At 52.1% G+C, this 20437-nt stretch overlaps 9 protein-coding genes across 9 annotated transcripts; 4 read left to right on the top strand and 5 right to left on the bottom strand.

The window, feature by feature from the left end:
* Positions 1–44: 44 nt before the first annotated feature.
* BJX68DRAFT_226937 (glycoside hydrolase family 47 protein) lies at positions 45–2685 on the top strand. The gene is made up of 3 exons (XM_071038580.1): positions 45–907; positions 955–1599; positions 1645–2685. Exons 1-3 carry the CDS (start codon positions 415–417, stop codon positions 2664–2666), a joined length of 2160 nt encoding a protein of 719 aa, XP_070903615.1. The 5' UTR covers positions 45–414; the 3' UTR covers positions 2667–2685.
* On the bottom strand, positions 2686–4428 carry BJX68DRAFT_226935 (M20 family metallopeptidase). The gene has a single exon (XM_071038579.1). It carries the CDS (start codon positions 4100–4102, stop codon positions 2831–2833), a length of 1272 nt encoding a protein of 423 aa, XP_070903614.1. The 5' UTR covers positions 4103–4428; the 3' UTR covers positions 2686–2830.
* A 1769-nt stretch (positions 4429–6197) lies between these two features.
* On the top strand, positions 6198–8165 carry BJX68DRAFT_138904 (uncharacterized protein). Its single transcript, XM_071036437.1, has 2 exons — positions 6198–6664; positions 6766–8165. Exons 1-2 carry the CDS (start codon positions 6361–6363, stop codon positions 7950–7952), a joined length of 1491 nt encoding a protein of 496 aa, XP_070903613.1. The 5' UTR covers positions 6198–6360; the 3' UTR covers positions 7953–8165.
* A 579-nt stretch (positions 8166–8744) lies between these two features.
* On the bottom strand, positions 8745–11756 carry BJX68DRAFT_138816 (putative DNA 3'-phosphatase Tpp1). The gene is made up of 9 exons (XM_071036434.1): positions 11546–11756; positions 11322–11485; positions 11156–11268; positions 10802–11101; positions 10621–10751; positions 10408–10547; positions 10290–10350; positions 9857–10002; positions 8745–9637 (listed from the first exon to the last, which is right to left on the bottom strand). The coding sequence occupies exons 1-9, from the start codon at positions 11634–11636 to the stop codon at positions 9473–9475; spliced, it is 1311 nt and encodes a 436-aa protein (XP_070903612.1). The 5' UTR covers positions 11637–11756; the 3' UTR covers positions 8745–9472.
* A 218-nt stretch (positions 11757–11974) lies between these two features.
* On the bottom strand, positions 11975–12845 carry BJX68DRAFT_262195 (mediator of RNA polymerase II transcription subunit 18; the record flags this gene model as incomplete). Its single annotated transcript, XM_071044385.1, has 2 exons — positions 11975–12296; positions 12370–12845. 2 exons carry the CDS (start codon positions 12843–12845, stop codon positions 11975–11977), a joined length of 798 nt encoding a protein of 265 aa, XP_070903611.1.
* Positions 12846–13795: 950 nt separating this feature from the next.
* BJX68DRAFT_262194 (alpha-ketoglutarate dehydrogenase subunit KGD4) lies at positions 13796–14213 on the top strand (the record flags this gene model as incomplete). The annotated part of the gene is made up of 2 exons (XM_071044384.1): positions 13796–13871; positions 13927–14213. The coding sequence occupies 2 exons, from the start codon at positions 13796–13798 to the stop codon at positions 14211–14213; spliced, it is 363 nt and encodes a 120-aa protein (XP_070903610.1).
* A 634-nt stretch (positions 14214–14847) lies between these two features.
* Positions 14848–16785, top strand: BJX68DRAFT_262193 (RUS1 family protein; the record flags this gene model as incomplete). The annotated part of the gene is made up of 7 exons (XM_071044383.1): positions 14848–14997; positions 15046–15155; positions 15202–15214; positions 15269–15332; positions 15382–15722; positions 15794–15838; positions 15901–16785. 7 exons carry the CDS (start codon positions 14848–14850, stop codon positions 16783–16785), a joined length of 1608 nt encoding a protein of 535 aa, XP_070903609.1.
* A 113-nt stretch (positions 16786–16898) lies between these two features.
* BJX68DRAFT_138846 (uncharacterized protein) lies at positions 16899–17540 on the bottom strand. Its single transcript, XM_071036435.1, has one exon. The coding sequence runs from the start codon at positions 17441–17443 to the stop codon at positions 17012–17014; it is 432 nt and encodes a 143-aa protein (XP_070903608.1). The 5' UTR covers positions 17444–17540; the 3' UTR covers positions 16899–17011.
* On the bottom strand, positions 17363–19192 carry BJX68DRAFT_138893 (regulator of G-protein signaling domain-containing protein). Its single transcript, XM_071036436.1, has one exon. It carries the CDS (start codon positions 18664–18666, stop codon positions 17575–17577), a length of 1092 nt encoding a protein of 363 aa, XP_070903607.1. The 5' UTR covers positions 18667–19192; the 3' UTR covers positions 17363–17574.
* Between the last annotated feature and the right edge of the window lie 1245 nt (positions 19193–20437).

Below are 20437 nucleotides of genomic sequence, written 5' to 3'. Positions count from 1 at the left end.
CAATTAAAGCGACCCCGGAGAGAGATCGCAACATTGGAACAGGTGGCCACTCCCACGATTCAACAAGACAACGCCGATTTCTTCTCAAGCGTTACAAGGCGCCTGATTCTGATAGTCGGGGGGGCTTGCCTCAGCGCACGTGCAGATCTACCAAACGAAGCTCCGGCTGCGCATTACGTTCGTGCGGCCACCTCGTGCATCCCTGCGACTTTGTTCCTGGAAACCAATCTCAGGAAACCAACGATTCACTCTCTCGGCCTGAAGGTTTAAAACTTTTTCCACGATTTCAACAGTCAAAACCACCTTCGTCGCGAGCAGTAAACACACCTATGCCGACTAGGCTAGGCTGTCGGCTATAGCCCCCCTCTCACGCTCCGCGGGATCTATACCCGGTCTCCTGAAAAGAAGACGACGATGTCTTTCCCGAACCCGAACAGCAATCCCATCTACCCTACCTCTCGCTCACCCTCGGAGAAGTATTGGCAAGCAAGCCGCAGTCCCGGAACCAACGGGCTAGGCGGTTATGGGTTCTCCCAGTCTGCCGGTGTCACGAACAATCTGAACAATTTCTTTTCGGGTGATCGCACCCTCCCCATGTACAAAGACAAGCCATACTTTGCCCCGCGACGTACGGGCCCACGACTCAGGCGGCGGAGAGCGCTCTATCTTGGGATCATTGTGTTCGTGTTGGTCAGTCTGTGGTATTATACTTCTTCACCCAGCGGGTCTCCATGGACACCCGACTCGGCCAAGGGTGAAGAGCTCTGGAAGTGGGTGCAAACGCTGGACCAGACAGAGCAGACTTATGACGGTATTGCGTTGAAGAACATTGACTGGGATTCACGGCGTGAGAAGGTCCGGGATGCCTTTATTATTAGCTGGGATGGCTACGAGCAGTATGCTTGGGGTATGTTTTTCGCTATCATGGATGTTCGGTTACTCACAACTATAAAGGACTTGATGAATACCACCCAATTTCCAAGAAGGGCAAGAATATGATTGAGGGTGGAATGGGCTGGCAGATAGTGGATGCGCTAGATACGATGATGATCATGAATCTGACCTCGCGCGTTCAACACGCCCGCACCTGGATTTACAACTCACTACAGTACAATCAGAATCACGATGTCAACACTTTTGAAACGACGATACGCATGCTCGGTGGCCTGCTCTCCGCTCACTACCTCTCAACCTCATACCCCAGTCTTGCTCCGATCTCAGATGATGACATTGGATCTCCTGGTGAGGATCTATACATTGAGAAAGCCACTGATCTGGCAGACAGGCTACTCGGTGCTTTTGAGTCCAACTCCGGTATCCCATATGCTAGTGTGAACCTCAATACCTCATCTGGTATACCGTCTCATGCAGACGGTGGCGCCTCGTCTACGGCTGAAGCGACTACAGTGCAGCTGGAATTCAAGTACCTAGCCAAGCTCACCGGGGAGGCCGAGTACTGGCGTATCGTGGAGAAGGTGATGCAGGTGATCGATGCACAACAGAGCCCAGACGGTCTGCTTCCAATCTTTATATACCCCGATACAGGCAAGTTTAGAGGAGAGAATATACGCCTCGGTAGCAGAGGCGATTCCTACTATGGTACGTATCTCAACCTCCGTCGATTTCTCTGCTAACAATGGTTAGAATACTTGATCAAACAATATCTTCAAACTTCGGAAGACATCTATAAAGACATGTGGGACGAGGCACTCAACGGAATCCGCAAGCACCTCATCACGTACTCAAAGAACGCCCAGCTCACCGTCCTGGGTGAGCGCCAGTCCGGCCTCAAGGGCCCTTTGACCCCCAAAATGGACCACCTCGCCTGCTTCCTTCCAGGCTCCATCGCCCTCGGCGCCACCGGCGGCATTCCGCTCGCTGACGCTAAAAAGTCCTCCGAATGGACCCTTCGTCAAGATGAGGAGATCCGCCTCGCCAAGGAACTGATGAAAACCTGCTGGGCTACATATCTTGCAACCAAGACCGGCCTCGCCGCAGAAATCACCTACTTCGAAATCAACACACCCCACGTCTCGGAAATTGACAAATACCCCAGCTCCACGCTGGCGACCGGTCAGAACGGCAAAGCCGCTGGCAAGGACCTGCCGCTCAACTCCGAAGCTATTTACCCTCTAAACTCAGAGTCTGCCACCTGGCAGCACGATATCAACATCCACACCCAGGACAGGCATAACCTGCAGCGCCCTGAGACTGTCGAATCTCTCCTGTACATGTACCGGATCACAGGTGACGAGACGTACCGACACTGGGGGTGGGAGATGTTCAAATCCTTTATCAAGCACACAGCCGTCACCGAGAAAATCACCACGCACGAGATTGACGAGACGGACCCCGATGTCGACGATGGCCCACGGGCGCGCATTGTCAGCTTCACCTCGCTTTCGAACGCAGATGTCATCCCGCCTATTCAGCGTGATAACATGGAAAGTTTTTGGATGGCGGAGACGCTAAAGTACTTCTATCTTCTCTTCTCTGACAGAGACTTTATCTCGCTTGAGGAAAATGTGTTTAATACGGAGGCGCATCCGATGCCTAGGTTTAGGCCCACAGGTGATCTGAAGACGGGGTGGACGAGGCTTCCACCAGCGCCTCCTGCTCCCGCTGATCCCGCTGCTGCTGATCCTCAGCAGCCTCCACAGCCTTAATTCATGTCTGTAGTATAGTTTGACAATTGCATTTTGGAGTTAGAAGCCGCTGTAACTGTTTTTCTAGTGATAAGGTCAATGTATATAAGTACTCGTTATGGCTGTGAGGCATTCCATTGCTTCCACTTTTCTTCCAACCTCGTCATTCCAGTGAAAAGAAAGAATCATAGACGCTCCAAAGCAGCATCAATCAACCTCCTATATCCCCTTACAGCCTCCTCCAACTGGGCAACCGTGATCGCCTCGTGATCACCATGGGCGACAAAGATACTCCCCGGCCCATATAGATACCTCTTTACCTGGCTCCCCTCGTAGACCCTGAGATTCGGCACATCAGTCCCGTAGTTTACCGTCGTCACGTTGAACCCATCAACGTCAGTATCCAGATCCTGCGGCGCATATCCGCCCACGCCTCCGTTCGGACCCTCAGAGAACGTAACGACGACATGCGGGTTATCCCCGGTAGCATTTCTCACAGCGCGTGAAATGATGTCCATCGCATCCTCGGGTGTCCCCGCCGCAAGACGCACCGCAACTTCCGCAAACGCTGTAGCTGGGACAACGTTCGCTGCGACGCCGGCTTCCACACGGCCAATGTTCACCGTCGTCCGGCCATACTTTTCACTGGCAGGAAGGCCGCCGTCTTCCACGGGGGTATCGCCTAGCTTGTCGACTACCGAAAGGGCAGGGAGGATGTCGCTTAGCGCGCTCTCGCCGAGCCATGGGTATCCCGAGTGCGAGGATTTGCCTGTGACGTGTACTTGGAAGCCTAGCATACCCTTGTGGCCTGCGACCAGGGCAAGCTCCGTCGGCTCGCCGAAGATGACGGTGCCGTAGCCGTCGCCAACGATATCGGACGGGGAACCGGGCGGTGGGTTGAGAGTTGTGTTTGATGAAAAGGCGCGCATGCCTGCGCCGCCGACTTCCTCGTCGACGACGAAGAGGAGGCCGAGCGGTGCGTTGGGGTGTTCGGAGAGGGTCTCGAGAGCCGCGAAGACTTGTGCGGCGACACTGCCCTTTGCGTCGTCGCAACCGCGGCCGGTTATCACAACGTCGTCAGAATTATTGTCCTTGTAGACGGAGTAGGGGATGAATGGTGGGACGGTATCGATGTGGCTTGTCAGTAGGATTTGGGGTTTCGCTGAGGAGGTGTATGCGAAGACGTTGAAGCGGGATGTGTGGCCAGGGACGGGCTGCTTGATTACGGTAAAGTCCTTAGATTCAAGGTATGAGGCAAGAAAGTCGCCAACGGCGGACTCGTTGCCGGACACGGAGGGGGTTGAGACGAGGTCTCGGTGGAGGGAGAGGAAGGGCGAGGAGTCGATGAGGTGGTTTAGGTCCTTGTCTGGGTTCGACGAGAGGGCAGATTGTTCTTCAAGATACACGGCTGCTGTAAGGCTAGCCAGTGCCAGCGTGGCCAGGAATGAAAGCTTCATTGCTGACGGTCTCGATGACACTCCTTGACCTTTCAGTGTACTAGTGAAGTTGAAGCGTTCGGACTCGGAGTAAGTTGGAGTTGCGATGTCGCAATGTCTTGAGTGCGGGGAGATCCACAAGGTACTCTCGCGCACGCGATCGTCTTCAACGTTTGAAAGAACCACATGGTATGTACAGAGATGTATTGCACTTGCAATTTGACAGGCTCGAGAAGTCAATGAGTATCGAGGCCAAGTGAGTATCGTCTATGGAACGATTGGTAGCCACGGATCTTGCCAAGTCGTAGCTGGCCGCCTTGAACTATTGTCCAGCACTATAAACACCGCCTACGGGAGCTACGGAAATCGCCAGAGACCACTGGCAAACCGGCGAAGAAATAATGGCTTCCGGGAATGATTCAAGCAGTCCAAACGATTCCCTCCGAGGAGTCAGGGTCACCATCGTCGTCATCGGCGTCATGTTGCGGGTATATCATCCTTATCTAATGCTGGGATCGTCGGTTTAACAGAGCTGAGAACTTTCACGCACAGCTATCCCTGTTGCTTAGCGGTCGGGCCAGTCGTGGGAGAATGGAGCAGTCTCACAACCGTCCCACATGGTCATTCTTCCGATTATTAGCCAGGAATGCAAGTCTTCCAAAGGCGACAGGATAGAAGGTGTCGGAAGAGACACTGCGATGGAGGGTGACCGCTGACGCCATCCCACACGAATAGAGTCTTGGCTTCGGTCATCGCCCACAAGCCCAGGATTCTGGAAGCAAAGTCCGCTTAGCAAGTCTGTGGCTGTCAGGGCCTCGCCATCAGAGTTCCATCCCGAGCCTTGGTTCTCGAAAAAAAGCATGAGGCGAACCAAAAGTGCCACCGCCCTCGCCATGTGGGTTTGACGTCGGCACAGAAAATTTCTGGATTAGCCGTTCACCGTCCGCCGTCCGGACGTTATTAATACGTAGTATTAGCGAATATTATTAGCGACGGATGGTTATTGACCTACCAGAAGGAAAAAGTCCCTGGCGCCGGGAGAATTCCATGGATACCCAGAGTTTTGGGCAGCGCCCCCGGGAGAAAGCATCGGTACGCGTTTCACACTGACGCTGTGAGGTCAATTGAAGATTCGACCAGTCCCTTGAGACGTACATCATCTGTACTGCTGCACCGACAGTCATCGTCTGTCGTCGATTTGATAGCTCAGTGTATTTTTGGACAACCGGCAGCGCTCAAGCACCGTGATGATGGGTCACACCGGGCAGATGGACAAGTCGAGTCTGTTGGAGTCTAGATGGTCTTAGTGTCGATGAATCTGTCTGGCCCTGTGTTGGGGTTGTATGTGTGAGATTTGTGATGTGCAGTAGTGTTGAGCGCCATCAATTGTGTCTGAGACCTTTGCCCCTGATAAAGTAGGAAGATATGATAGATGTCCATGTATCAGGCTAGACAGGAAAAGCACAAGCAACTGGAGGGTCAACCCATGTTTAGATGTAGGTGATACTGAGTAACAAACTATCACCAGTCAGGGCCGTGGCAAAGCACAAACGGACCCATGGGACGCTCGGGACTGGATGGAGCCCTGACCTGATCCTTTCTTTCTTTTTCCATCTGATTGAAGATTCTTCAGTTCTTTCAATCAGTTCGCGCGAGCAAGCAGCTGTTATTATTGCCAGAGTGCCACAGGGTTCGTGTGCCCGTCCGCCCGTCTGCTGCACTGTCTGAGCTGTCTGCGAGTTGTGAGTTGTCCACCAGGCTCAGCGCGCTCTAGTGCTCCACGTTTTCCCAGTCGGCCGCGGACTGACTGCTGCCCTACAGTTTGATTGCTTCCCAGCGCTTTCTTCAACAGCAGTCGCAGTCACGGAGGCAATAGGCAATTCTGCACTGGCTCCTGCCGCTTCCTGCCCAGAGCTCCTGCAGTTTCTTCTCCAGAGTCCGTCGCCTTTTTGACCGCCACGTCTTTCCCTCTACTTTGGCCCTTCGCGCGTTAAGAGTCAGAAAACCATCCCATCATCAGCAGTCATCCGGCTCTTCTTTCTCGTCTCTCTCTCTCTCTCTTCCTGCCTGCCCCTCTACACTTCATACATGTTATCTACCTCGCGCGACATGCCTCTCTTTTCGTGAAGCAATCCAATTCGTCTTATATTCTTCTCTACACTGTGCCGCACGTGAGCAAGCGTCGCCGATCCGCCATCGCAACCTTGAAACTTGACGAACCTTTTTTGAAGAACCAGGACAAAAAATCTGCATAAAACAGCACTGTGACTGTAACTGTCATGCTGAAGCTATCGCAGCTGCTCGACGCAAAACGGCGCGAGAGCTTCGACACCATGGGCGACCTCTCGCCGCTCTCTCGCCAGCCACCTCAGTCTCCATTGACCGCGTCGACTCCAGTCTCACCCGCCGTGTCTTTGTTTTCCGCAAAGGGCCACACGCGCTTCTCAAGCTCCGCGTCCTCGCTGGTGTCAACCCCTGGCCATGGCAATTCCATGGATATTCCCTCGCGGAATCCCTTGACAGGTGTTAAAGAAGAAGAACCATTCGGGTCACCGGCCAGGGATCTAGAGGAGGAATATTTCCGTACGCTGCCCTTGTTCCCAGCCTCGCTCTCTCCCACTTTTCTTCTACGTTTTGCGCCTCGGTGTTTTCAAGGAAAAATTCCCAAGCTAACTTGGATGCAGAGCACTTCGACCAAGGGTTGTCTGTCGCTGAAGAGTCATACCTTTCGACGGTCTCTACTTGCGACGGCTACGACTTGACCGATGCTGGTATGGACACGATCCATTTTCCCAAAAAGAGGCGCTCTGACAATGCCTCTGCAAACGGTCTCTCTCGCATTGGCTCCCGCATATCCACCATATCGAACCGTTGGCGCTCCAAACGAGTATCCGACGGCCCAGACGGAGAGTTCTCACCGCAAATGCGTTCCAGAACTAACTCGTCCGCCTCGGTATTCGCTGCTAGCCCAACTACCGCCGGGCCCATGAGTTGGGGTGATTCTGCCCAGGTTCCTCCCTCCCCTGCAAGGACTATCTTTGAAGAGCGCCTTAGCGAGTCAGGCGCGCGTCCAATAGACATCGCCAAAGCAAACCAACAGGCTCTCAATGATGATGAGTCTGTCCCGCAAGCTACTACTCCTTTACTCCCCCCGTTCATGGGCGACGAGTCGACATATGCAACCGCTTCCCAAATACACTCTCCCTTACAATCACCTTCCGTTGCCGACGTCTCAAACGCCAGTCCAGATACACAATCGAATCCTCGCCTAGCCGGTCTTCCATCACCTCCGTTGTCCACAAAACCTTCAATTGCCTCTTTCAACCGGCCACGAGCGAGCACGGTCCGAACAGTATCCGGAGATGTCCCTCCGTTGACCCTTTCCGACCCAAGCGACGAGTGGGTCATCCAGCTCGGTCATGCCAACTTCACGATCCAACCAGAGCCGTATGTTCCGGAAGTCTACGACATCGATTCGTTCCAGCAATTGCGAAGCCAATGGGAGCTGGCGCAGTGCAACTTCACTAAGCATTTAGTCCGGACCGGAGAACATTACGGAGTTACCTCGAAGATTTACAAGTTGACGCAGGAAAAATGGGAGTCGATTAACCGCGAATGGAAGCGACATTACGAGGCGATGCTTGCTCAACTCGAGGCATTGGACGGGCCGATATTGAGCATGATTGAATCGCACCGCGATCCGTGCGAACAAGTCAAGATTCCAACACTGAACGACAACAAGTTCCCCGAGTTGGGTGATGGCGAGATCGTCGGCCCCATGAAGATCGCACCGGCAACCGGACAATGTCGAAATCGGTCATTGAAGCGAAATTTCTTCAAATTCTTCCAAGACCTCGTCTCGCGCGTCTAGGAGAAGGACCATATTTGCCCCCGCTGGAATTTAAATCGCCACGGCCCCGCTTCTACCTCCTCAAGAAAAAGCTGAAGCTTTGGATGTACACCATCTTAGGGCTTTCATGCCTTTCGAAACGCCGAAGGACGACGACAGATTCGGATGAGCATGTGATGACTAATGTCCAACTTCTTTTCGATCCTATATTCACGCCCGATGCCATCTATTACAACCACCTCATGTTTCATTTTTCTTACATTACGATTTGTGAACCACTAATGACTTGATGACCTCGATGCGCCCGCGACTACTGACTCGCCAGGCGCAGTCCATTCCTTAATGAACACATTGATACCACTTTCCTTTGTCTCTCTATCCTATGGCATGATTACACGATGGACTGTCTTCCTACATTCGTCTTAGTGATACGGTTGTACGTTGTGATCAGTTCTGTTCCTTACACCTGTATACATTGCATGAACCACGAAAATGGGCGGAACCCCTTCCCTTAGGAACAGGGGTTGAAAAAAACGAAAAAGAAGTGGCAGGAAAGAGGTATGGTTGCAAGGCTTCTGTTTTATGATACCCGTGAGGAAACGGAAGGGCAGCCAACAAAAACAAAAAAAAGGAAAACTTCACACTGGTTGAGACCTTGTGGCCCATTGTACCTCATACCTGGAGCCGTTGTGCATCTCACAAAGGGCGTGGCCGATGGCTATCGATTTGTCCGTCCATGCAGGACCTGTATATAATAAAGCATATTCTAATCCCATAATGGACATGAATAATTTCAGACCTGACTTCCACTCGCTTTTTTAAGAATTTAGCCGAGACATGAAAAGACCCTTGCAGGAGGGGCGGCGTTGAATCGGGATACGAGTAGGACTCACGGAGCCGGAGGTAGGACTGTAGCTGTAGGACCTGTAGGCACAGAAGAATACATCCATTGAGGATCTGAGAAAAGAAAAGACAGCTACCAGAAACCGGACCTCCTGGAGGTCATAGCTTTCTCATAGCTTGCGAAACGTCGTACAGAAAGGATCATCAACGCTGCATGCATATCCTTGTTCCCCACCCGTCCGTCGAAAAACTGGGTAACTAGCAGGTAGTATCCGCCTGAGGCCGCCTTAATAAACTCTATTGCACATACATATAGGCAGTTTCGTCATACCTCGCAGGAACGGAGATGTTGGTTGTGTTGCGATGCGTCTCGTCTTGTATGCAAGCATGCTTCTGCTATTCTTCACCACCACGCATAACAACCATAGCATATATCGAAAGTTAAAAAGTACTAGTAGAGCGGGTCGTTGTGGACTGGGTGTATATGCCGCGCTCGGATCGTAATCGTTCATCTGGATCTCCCCGTGCCCGGACTGGTCTGGTCTGGTCGGTCCTGGTTCGCGTAATGAGTGATGAGAGTTGGATTAAGTTTAAGCTGACATATTAGCCAGCTTCGGAGTCTTGTCTTTTCAAGGCCGGATTGGCCGGGCTAGACTCGATTACTTCAAACAGGACAGGTAAGCAGAGGGTAGCTCTCGCTAGATCCAGAACTGTCCCCAGAGCTTCTTCGCCTCATCATCACCCTTAAAACGAAAGTCGACGCGGATAATGTCTTGGAAGCCCTCTGAGAGCGTTGGTTGCTTGAATCGCTTCGCGAAGTCTCCGAAGGCGATGCCGGGAAGGCTGTTGCGGGACTCGGGATTCTGTTTTGGGGTTTGATTGTTAGTGAACGATGTGAAATAGTGAGTGACTGGATAAATTGATAAATGCATGTGCGGGTGTGAATCAGGGTGGATCATAGATATAGTTCGGTGGAGGTGACGATGTACAGTAAGGGTCTGAACGACGCAGTGGGCGCGGGACAGGGTACACAGCAATCGGCGAATTAGGACGGCGAGGCCTGCTGCCTTGACACGACTTACTAGGGTTTTGTTTGCGGCACGGACCGCGTTATTGTGTTTGCAGATAGCCGGGGGGGCAGAGAAGTAGACGCAACGAATGGGGACCTTGAACTCTTTCGCGACGTCCAGCCACAAGGCTCTCGTCTCTTGATCTGCGTTGGTGTTATCTGTGAAGAGGGAAAAAAAATATGTCAGTGAATCAATGGCGTAAACTCTATCCTTCAATGGTTCATCTAGTTTGAGAGGGTGGGTGGGTAGCAGGTCGGTTGCGTTTGCAATCGGTTGCTCTGCGTGGCGGTGCTTGCTCCCCAGCGTTGGACAGGAATGCAAGGGCTAGTTGTATGGTGCTGTTTGCATGAACCGGTCTGACCGGCCGAGCACAACGGGGTGGTGATGAAGGTTTGAGTGATGTTCTGTTGGAAAGGACTAGACTTGACGAGATGAGCGTACGTACCGACGACCACGGACCTTTTCGCCCCAAGGTGTTCCTTGGCGACTTTGATACATTTCGGTCTCTGTTACTCGTTAGCTTGGTGAAGCTTTATTGCATGTGCCAGATATGGCGGACGCACACTCTTCAGAATGTCCTGGTTGACTCTCTCGTAGCCCAGTGGCTCTAGGTAGTTCCAGTAGAAAGTGGATTTCCCAGCGCCAGGGCTGCCGCAGAAGATCACTAGCTCGAGGGGACTATTGCGAGAAAATGGCGGCGAGACTTGTGGAGGCAGCATCATTAGCATTTGTATTCGTTTTATCAAGGCATTCGCAATGCTACGGGGCAGCCATACCATCGTCGGGGGAGTCGGCGGGCTGTATGTATTGTGAGGGGTCGAAGGATTCAACCACTGGTTCAGGTGGCGCATCGAGAAAGAACTCTTCAGGCGTCTTGAACGGCAAGCCAGCATTCACTGCAAATCCTCTTCTTTGTGTTAGCCGGCCCTGCTCACCCCTTCTCGAGGACTGACTCACCTATCAACCGAGGAGTGATCGTTTGGCCGCCCAGCAGCATCACCAACGAATATCGACGCCGAAGAATCAATACCGGTAACGTCAAAGTCGAAATCATCAAGCAGCTCCCTCCACATACCAGTCCTTGGCTTCCGGAACTCATCGTCCTCTGTTGCGGCGTAAATGCTGATGGGAATTCCAAGTTCCTTCATAACACTAGTTGCTCGACCCTTGAAATTTGCGAGGCTCTTCATATCAGCCCCGCTCTTCTCTTTCTTGAGGCTGACGGCTTTTTGGTTCGAGATAATAGCAACATGATACCTCAAGACGGTCAGTCAAGAAGCAGTGCCACGAAGCAACACACATCTCACTTACCCGTCGGAGTGTAGACTCTGGAGCTTTGACGGAACACTTGGGTTCCACCATTTCCAATCCTTCGCATCTTTGGGGAACTTGTTCCCCGAAACAGTTGATACTAACGTAGAGTCCTAAGTGAGTGTCAACTACTATGCCACACTGAAAGCTAAGGGAGGTAACCCACAAAGTCAAACGCAGCAATCTTTGGCTTTCCTGAACTCGGTTGTCGAACACTCGCCGAGTCGGCGGCGTGATTCCCGACTACTAAGCTTTTGTTGACAATTCTCCAGCTGATGGTTTCCGGTTTCTTCTGCGAGTTCGGGAGAAAGAAAGACTGCTGGGCGGTCTCTTCGTAAAGCATAAGTCACCATCGTAGATTTCAGTGCGGGTGAGCAATAGGTTACTTACTTTTTAATGTTGTTCCAGGTTTGCGTTTAAGTGGTGGAGGTGAGATTGGTCGACTTGGCGAAGCCGCCCTTTTGAGGGGCCCTCCAGCCATGATCTTTGGGACGCTGCAGATTTCTTAATATGTCCTGATGTGTTTTAAGATGCAGGGAAATCAAGCCAGTTCGTGGAAAGTGTCTTGCTGATGAGGATGACTTGGATGCTGCAGGCACGCGTTGGGCGCGTTTGCACTGAAATTTGACTGTCACGAAGTCACATGTTCTACCAAGAACCGGGGCAAAAGAGCAGGTTTATTGAATCCAAATCACTTTCAAGTTCAATTCACTTTTCAGATTCATAGATTGGAAAATCATGAATCAGAAACCTGTATTCACGTTTGAAAGAGATGTACTTAGAGGCTATGCTCCGGGGTATAGTTTAAAGCAAATATAACTACTTCGCTCGAGTATCCAAGGAAAGTCTATCAGCGTGTTCTAGACGGACCGCTGATTTAAGCTGTTCTCGTAGCCCAAATAAATGCTGAGATGCCGTCCTCATAAGCTCCTGATTACTGCCGTCTTGGACAGTTATAGCAGCTTGCAGGATATAACTCCCGGACCTCTCCAAGGGCGACATATCTCGAAACGAGGGCAACTGGCGCCGCGGTCCATGTGGTTCTTGTCCATGAATCGGATACTGCAGCACACGGTGAAGAAAAATCACAATATCATTATGGATGAAGGCATCTCCTTCAACCACGTACTCAGTCACAAAACTAGTTGGGTGTGTCAATAAAACCGTGTTGAGTAACTCGCTTGTCAGAACTGCAACTGTATGGGGGAACTGACCTATACCCCCAGGCATTCATGGGAGTCACAATATCACCTTTGGGTAGAGTAGCACTAGCGGCCAACCGAGCCGTAATGGTCGACCGAGTACCTGCCTCCGGAATGTCCCTGAACTCGAGCTTCCAGGGTTGACTGTCATAATCATATGCGCAGCCTGTAGCTTCATCCGTCCCAGACATGGGTGCGTCCGGGTCCCCAGATGACGAGGGCTGCGTGTCGAAATCTGCCTCGGAAATAGGCCCGACGACCTGCGTATAGTACATGCCCCCATTGAGCATCTTATTGAGGCGTACTATGTCAGCGCCCTGGTTAGTCCCACCGCGGGCGTTGATCAGGCCGGGTTTTCGGTAAGCTTTGAAGACCAAGCGCCTTTCCAGACGATGACGGGGTTGCATGGCCGTCAGGCCAGCGAGCTGCTGCAATAATTCATGGTGTTGATGAGCGGGAACCGAGGCGAAAAGCAAAAGCTCGTGCATGTTAGAGAGCAAGGCCCAGGTAGCGACCGGCCCGGGTCCAATAATATTGGCAAGAAAGCTAGCCGGAGAATGCCGTGCTATGGCCGGAGCGAGAAGGGATTCAAAGGAAAAATACGGAACCGGAGCTTGATTTCCAGTAGTGCCGAGTCAAGCGCAACGGAGGTTGAAGGGCGGGAATGGACGGTGGTTCGATATTCGGAATTCCACTCTGAGTAATCCACTGATGGGATTGATGACAAGCGCTGCGGGATCTCCAACTTCAAACTCTGATCACCCTGCAGGTGAAATGGTGAGACTCGGCTTGGAATTGAGGCAAGTGCGGTCTCGGTGTTTTGATTCGTTCCGTGCCTAGTCACGTGCGCTGAGCTGGAGCCTGTCTTCGCAGGTAATTCTGAGACCGGAGAAAGGTGCGGAGCACAAGATCGAGGGTTCGGTTTGTTCATGAAAAACTCATAGGCTGCGCGCAACCTCGCAAGATTCTTGGGGGTTTGTGCGCTGGTGCGGGGGAAGCAATTCGATGATCCTCCACGAAATTCGAAAGTTTTTCTCCTCACCGGCGATGCGGGTTGGGTAAGACGCGCCGAACAAGTCTTTGAAGTTGGAGAAGGAGGAGCATCTGATTATCGGATTCTGGACTATGATTTACTTAGCCGGGAGACATTATACGCAGGGGTAATTCCTATTATCACACCACTTTGGTGGAGCTTACCTAACTCGGTACTTATCAAGCCCTCCTCCTCTCCTCGCTTCCGCTCCTGTTCCTCCTCTTTCCTCTCCATCCCACCCTCTCTCGCTCTCAATCGTCTCTCGCCAGTGTCTCCAGGCCATCTACTGTAAATATCTTAATCCGTTTCTTCCCTATCCATATCATTCTCCCGGTCGTTCCACAACCAGCTTGAAACTTTAAATCCAACCAATCCAACTTTTCAATTCCAACAACTACATTCAAAATGCATGCTACCATTGCTCTGCGAAACGCTACCCGCACCCCGCTCATCCGCTTCGTCGGCAAGCGCTCTGTCCCTCGTATGTTCTAGATGGCAATTCCGCCCGAGAGTTCTGTCGCTAATAGCTTTTTCAGAGACTATTGACCACACTCCCCGTGCTCACCCGGCCTCTCCTACCGGCACTCTCCCCGACTCTTTCGCCGCCTACCGGGCCAAGGCCCAGCAACACGGTCCTCTCGGACGTGCATCTTTCACTCAAGGCTCAGTCGGCCGCAGCCCGGGAGCTTCCCTCGGACCCATCCAGCCCAAGCAGGGCGAGTTTTTCGACCGCACCGACCTTCCCAACCGCTTCCACCGTCTGCCCTACACTGAAGCCGAGATTGAAGCCATTGAGACTGGCGGCGCCAGTCTATTCGCCTAAGTCTGGAACTTGAGAATAGTCTTTTGCGAAAACCCCTTCTCCCAACGATGACACGATGATGGTCAAAGATGAGACACATGGACGAGTGACGTGCTTGAGACGCGAGAGAGGACACTCTGGCGGTCGCTTCTCCGATCTGAGAGATCTACGAGGCTGAAAAGCAGTTTCTAGTGGTTGCGGGCCTCAACGCTATATTCACGGTCTGGCTCGACCATGACCTGATACCACTTTTCTTTTCATTTCTATTCTTTTTCCTATGGCGCAGGCGGTTTGCTAGTCTTCGTGCTTAGCGGTTTATATTCTTCTTCTGGCGCGCACTATGCGGGATATATTTGATATCAGGTTTTGAGGTCATAGATGGCTAGTTCTGAAAAGTCTGGAATGCTGCAGGCATGGCCCTCGCACATTCATGTCTATACAAGTCATTCATACAAGGTCAAAATAATTGATCATTGACTGGTGTACGAAAGAGCGTAAATCTGTGGTAGTTTATAAAGCTACACTTGCGGCAGTTGGGATGGGAGCACACGTGCTTCACCTGATCGCCAACCCTGTAAGCCACGCAGCCACTTGGCCTTGGCTTCAACATCACAACACAGCATCCATCTGGACTAATCAGCACCATTGGCCCCAAATGGCTCCCAATGGTGGAAACACCATCACTTTTACTGAGGTCGACGAATTGAATAACCCGGCATCGACACTCATCTACTCTGAGGTCCAGTCAGGGCATTCTGTTAAGGACGGCTTGGGGAACGAGATCAAAGGCCGCGTGGATCTAGCCGTAAGTACATTTGCACCTTACTTCAGATCATGTACTAACGCAAATCAGCATGCTCCCAGTGTTTCGACGCTATGGTCTATGAAGTCTATACAAAACCTTCTTACCGATGTGTTTCTTCCTGCTGGGTATCCGCATAGTGTTAGCGAAGACTATGTTTCGTGAGTTATAGAAACCTCCACGATGAACAACACTAATGCTCGGCAGATATCAGATATTCGTAAGTGAATGACATGCTTGTATACCATACAACACCCCTACTCAGCTCCAATAGGACTCCCTCCAAGCCTTCAGCAGCTCTATCGCCGGCCTCCTATCCTCAAGAGCAGTTCTCCAAGGTCAGCAATGCCTACCTACTACACACAATCACCAGTCTAACAAATACAGGCGTCGGAGTCGGCAACGCAGACGCTTCTCCAACCTCTGCTCTCCTCCTGCACATCCTCCAGGATACATCCGGGCGGATCGCGACGATCCTCTTCGCGCACCGCGTCGGCACAGCCCTCGAGCCGGAATGCAAGATGTATCGCTTCGCTGCGGACATCTTCAATGACCTCGCCATGGTGCTTGACTGCCTCTCGCCGATGATCCCAGCGGGCGTCGGCCGCGTGACGGTCCTCAGCGCCGCAGGCGTGCTTCGTGCTCTGTGTGGTGTTGCGGGAGGAAGCTCGAAAGCGAGTCTGAGTGCGCATTTCGCAAGGTGGGGGAATCTTGCGGAGGTTAATGCAGTGGGTTGCCCGTCATTTGGATCAATAGTGGCCATGGTCGTCGGTTTTTGGGGAAGCTGACATGTTCGTAGAAAGATTCGTCCCAAGAAACCGTCATATCGCTCGTCGGAATGCTGGTACGTTGCTCTTCCTATTTGAATACACCACAAAGGCCAAACCTAACCAGCTGAACTATCAGGTCGGCTCCCTCGTCGTTTCGCACATTACCAGTTTCACAGCAACATGGCTCACCCTCCTCGCTCTCCTAACCCTCCACCTATCCCTCAACTACACCGCCGTCCGCTCCGTCCAAATGAGAACCCTAAACAGACAACGAGCGAACATCGTCTTCTCATATATGCTCTCGTCAGACCCGGACGTTGCACTCCTAACCTCAGGCCAATTGCTGGACCAACGTAACTATGCAGAACCAGCGGACCGAAACCAGAAGCACCTGCAAATCCCATCCCCCGCCCAAGTCTCCAGACGGGAGCGTATCTTTGAGGCGTCCGGGACCTTGAAATGGTATCCTTGTTCCCTCAGAGAACAAGAAGAACGGCCCGCAAAGCCTGAGATCCTAGGGAGTTGCCAGATTGGCGTTTCGCCGCGCAAGTTCCTATCGTCGCCCTCGTCAATCTCTACTTCACACGGTTCCCTAACAACGTCTCTCCCGGTAGCGGCACTGACGTCCCTCTTTAACAACGAAGACTACATCCTGATCTTCACCCCGATGGCCCTGTGTCCAATGCTAAAACCAACGGCGAAAATCCTTCTGAAGCAAAATGCAACACCGAAAACACATCTCAAGGCATGGATGCATGCCCTTCTCGCCGCGCGACTTCTTGCCCGGTCTTACTCCACGCCAGCACCATCAAAGCAGGATGGGAAGAAGAGAGATGAGAGTTTCGCGGAAACGGAAACTGCCCTCTCCCTTCTCGAGAGGGCTTTGCGTTTCTTGAATGAATCTTCGCGATTCGAGGGGTATATTGGGGCACTTGGGGATAAGGGGTGGGAGGTTGATGTTGAAGGGGGTGGTGTGTCGGCGTTGGAAACGAGGGTTGGAAGGAGGGTTGTTGTTTCTTGAGTAGATTGTTGGTTATATGGGTTTATAGGTGTTTAGGCTCGCATACCTGTGAAGCAGCTCGGTTACTGGGGTATAAATAACTCCCGGAAATAATGGTTATTGGTCTAGTCAAGGGTATATAAGCCGGATATCAGTACTCAAGACTTGCTCGGTCCAATTTAGGGTTCATCTACACAAGATACAAGAAAAAGTGTTCGTCGTACTAATCACACATTGGGTATCTAGACTAGTATACTGTACCAAAAAGTATAAATGCAATCCATGCCAATGCCAATGCAAATGCCAATGTCGTCTCGTAAGACCTAGAACACAGAGGAGAGAAGTGTATATGCCAGCTAGACAAAACAATTGCGACAGTGTTGCCATCGCGCTCAGCCGGCGGACAGGCGTCTCGTGGGTAATGTAGAATCCTGTCCATGCATGTATGCATCGAAAAAAGGAGAGGAATATGGTGCCCGATCTCCTTGAGAAATGAAAATGAAAATGACAAAACCAACGCCAGGCAAAAAGCCTCCCATCCCATGTTGACCGTTCTATCTATCTTTTTGAAAACCGAATGCTCGCTCACTCGCTGTTGGATAACGCCTGCTATGATGAAAATGCTTCCGTGTAAATGAAAATGCCCGTGCATTACACCGTCCATTCGTATCGGGGACATGGTCTATGGGACCAGAAGGAAATCGTGGGTAGTAGTTCGTGGTACGAAATCGGTCGTAACGTTCTATAAGGTGCAAAGTTTTGAAGCGGAGATGTAGGCAAGAAAGCGCCAGGGCGCTTGGCACGCCCTAGTCATTCGTCCGGAGGGAATCGCAAGTTTTGGCTGCTTGTGCCTCGCTTCTTGAATCCTAGCTTCATGCCCATCTTCTTCCATGGGTTGTCGACGCGGTTCTTGGGACTGCTGGCTTGCATGCTGGGCTCGCTGGAAGGAGGGGTTGTTGGAGGAGTCATAGGCTCGCCAGTGCTCGACTGCACGCTCCCAGAGTCGTCGGTCAAGCCAGCAGACCCAGAATCACCACTCGTTGTACTTGAAGTCTGGCCCGACGGTCGGTGGGACGACTTGCCGAGAGATGTGACTGCGTTGAGAGAAAAATTGGAGCGAGATAGGTGGCTGGATGGTGGGCTTGAGGAGACTGGCGACCCTAATTCTCGTGACGTGCGGGGCGAAAGACGACCTCCTTTTGATTTGACTCGCTTGACTGCGTGTTCGTCTAGACTTGGGTTGGAAACTATCGTCAGTCCGTCATCCTGGGTGAACAGCGGTTCCGAGAGAGGGAAGACGTGTGCGGACGATGAGTGGGCGTTTAGAAAGGGCATGAAGATCGATTCCTCCATCAAATCATGGACCAGCTTCACCGCAGCATCAAGCATCGAAGGTGGTGGAGGCACTGACGCGTTGGCGTGTTGGACGATATCTTCACGAACCTCGCTGGAGACGTTGATTTCGCGCGGAGAACCCGGGAGAATGTATGCTGCTAACAGTCGCTGCCACAGCATACGCAAATGGCGGCTCTCTGGGCAATCGGCCGCGATGGGGAACTGACCTAGCTGGCGGCTAAGATCCTCGTAGGCCTCCCGATAACGCTTTGCATCCAGTGTAAACTCCAGAGTTTCCAGGCAGTGATTCTGTGATAGGTAGGCCATGAAAGCGCTGAGCGTGTAGGGAGCAGGTGCTGTATTGGCCAGCACCTCATCGAGAGTCGGTCGCATGGGACAAAAGGTGCCTTGGGGAACAGCCAGACTTAACGGACGTGAACCGGAAGGGTCCATGTCCTCGTCCGACTCAGTATCCGATGACGAGGAAGTCGGGGAAAGTTCAGGTGTTGAGCTGGGAGAGTTGGACCAGAAGAGCAGAGGGGGGTGTAGGGACCTCTTCTTCAGCATCGCGCTTAGCGTTCGTCCCCTGTCTTGGAAGAATTTTGAGAGTGAAATAGCTGCACACTCTTCCCCCGTACCCGAGACAAGGGAGAGTGAACCTGTCTCGCTGGGAGCGTTTGGAGCGGTCGGAGAGGGTAGGTTTGAGGGAATAAGCTTCCCCGAAGCCAGTGGTTTGAAGCAGGACGGCGGCGGTGGTGGTCGACCAAGGACCGATACTGCGTGTCTGATGCGAGAAGCCGTGATAAAGGTGGAAGGTGTGACCAAGCTGGAACCAAGGACTGGAAAGTATGGTTCAGTGAGTGAAGGGGGTGAGAGAACCCAAGACTCGTGAAAGTTGACTGGGGAGGAAGAGGCAGGCGGCGGTTAGTCTGGGAGGAAGAGAGTGAAGAGCGGCGGACGAGGTAATTGGTAGGATAAGCGCAGCCAAATTGTCATACAAAAAAAGGAGAAGCGAGGGAAAAAGGAAAGAGATAAGGGAAATAAAGGAAGGGTGCAATGACGAGCAGTGCTGGAAGAGGAACTGGGGAGAGGGAGCGCCAGAGTAATAGTAGCAGTCAGAGTGAGGGTGGGCACTTGGGAGAGAGAAATGAAGAGTGATGTGATGGACAGACAAGAGTGGGCTCTGATCAGCCAACTTTTGCTGGGGTCCACTTGGTCTGCAAGACTAGGCTAGGCTAGGCTAGACTACGCTTGCTGGGAGAAGAAAAGAAGGAGGAGAGAACGGAGAGCGAAGAGGGGACGCGCCCAATCAGCCGCCGGCCCCGTCGATCTCCTGGCGCCAGCCTGGCTAATCAGGCCAGCGCGGGCGGAGCCAGCCAGAGCCAGACCGAGCCATTGGTCCAGAATGATGCCATGCGCGATGTCATTGCCAAAGCAAAAGATACCAGCCCTTGAAGATCATGCTGCATTGGCGGCACTCCCAAATTTTTTGGATGCCAGAACTCGGGGAACCGTGGACGCGAACCAGACAAAAACAGAGAAAAACACTCACTGATGCAATGTGACCGCAAAATGCTGCAAGGAATCGGCGTTGACGAAAGTTGACGAATTCTGTAAATCGCTCAGGGAAGAGTCACCGTGGTCTTGAGAGATAATTCGACGGGCGCCGAGGGGGATTAAGTAGAATCAGGTCTATTAGGTTCGTGTATCCAGAAGATGCTCGAGCGTTGATAGAAGATCAATCGTCGTATAAAAAAGTATAATGAATAATCATAGCCGCCAGGAACAGGGTCTTTGCAGCTTTTGTAGGGACACAGCCAAGCCGAAGCTCCAGAAGGCGTGGTTTGGACCGTTCGGGTGGCAACAAGCTACAAAGATTGTAGAAAAATTATGCGAAAATCAACGCCCAGTCGGGTGACGGGATCTGGTTATATACGGAGTACGGACCGAGATGAAAGGCAACGCCTGGATCAATTGCTTTGAATCAGCCTCTACAAGGCTCTTCTCTCTTTATCTTGCGCTGGCGGTGCTACGGCGCCAGAGTCAAAGATTGAGCTGACTTTATCTGCAAACCGTTGCGGTGGGACTGATGAACTTTCCGAGTTCCGACTACCGATGTGCTTGTACAAGAAAAGCAAAGAATCAGATGCCGTCCCATCTATCTCCCCAGAAAGGGCTGAAGTCTCAAAGAAAAACACGTTAAGCCTCTGGGCGTCTAAGGATGACAGTCCATCTTCCATTCATCTTCGGGGTGCACGACGACCTGACCGGGGTTGCCCTGGGCCCTGATTGGCCACAATGTACAGGATCTGCGGATCGCCAAGAAGACGGTGCAGGA

The sequence above is a fragment of the Aspergillus pseudodeflectus genome (genome assembly GCF_044049435.1).
Source record: "Aspergillus pseudodeflectus strain CBS 756.74 chromosome Unknown BJX68scaffold_4, whole genome shotgun sequence".
NCBI lineage: Eukaryota > Fungi > Ascomycota > Eurotiomycetes > Eurotiales > Aspergillaceae > Aspergillus > Aspergillus pseudodeflectus.
Note: the sequence above shows the minus strand (reverse complement) of the source record. Positions and strands in the feature narration are given on the sequence as shown.

What these genes read in the sequence shown, in the direction of transcription:
- BJX68DRAFT_226935 (XM_071038579.1), bottom strand. Translation starts at nt 4,102, where the DNA reads ATGAAGCTTTCATTCCTGGCCACGCTGGCACTGGCTAGCCTTACAGCA.
- BJX68DRAFT_138904 (XM_071036437.1), top strand. Translation starts at nt 6,361, where the DNA reads ATGCTGAAGCTATCGCAGCTGCTCGACGCAAAACGGCGCGAGAGCTTC. An exon ending in TCTAGAGGAGGAATATTTCC is followed by an intron (nt 6,665 to 6,765) that starts GTACGCTGCCCT and finishes ACTTGGATGCAG; the next exon opens with AGCACTTCGACCAAGGGTTG.
- BJX68DRAFT_138846 (XM_071036435.1), bottom strand. Translation starts at nt 17,443, where the DNA reads ATGTCCCCGATACGAATGGACGGTGTAATGCACGGGCATTTTCATTTA.
- BJX68DRAFT_138893 (XM_071036436.1), bottom strand. Translation starts at nt 18,666, where the DNA reads ATGCTGAAGAAGAGGTCCCTACACCCCCCTCTGCTCTTCTGGTCCAAC.
- BJX68DRAFT_138816 (XM_071036434.1), bottom strand. Translation starts at nt 11,636, where the DNA reads ATGGCTGGAGGGCCCCTCAAAAGGGCGGCTTCGCCAAGTCGACCAATC. An exon ending in CAGAGTCTACACTCCGACGG is followed by an intron (nt 11,102 to 11,155) that starts GTAAGTGAGATG and finishes GACCGTCTTGAG; the next exon opens with GTATCATGTTGCTATTATCT. An exon ending in GAAAAGGTCCGTGGTCGTCG is followed by an intron (nt 10,003 to 10,289) that starts GTACGTACGCTC and finishes CCCTCTTCACAG; the next exon opens with ATAACACCAACGCAGATCAA.
- BJX68DRAFT_226937 (XM_071038580.1), top strand. Translation starts at nt 415, where the DNA reads ATGTCTTTCCCGAACCCGAACAGCAATCCCATCTACCCTACCTCTCGC. An exon ending in CTACGAGCAGTATGCTTGGG is followed by an intron (nt 908 to 954) that starts GTATGTTTTTCG and finishes ACAACTATAAAG; the next exon opens with GACTTGATGAATACCACCCA. An exon ending in CAGAGGCGATTCCTACTATG is followed by an intron (nt 1,600 to 1,644) that starts GTACGTATCTCA and finishes AACAATGGTTAG; the next exon opens with AATACTTGATCAAACAATAT.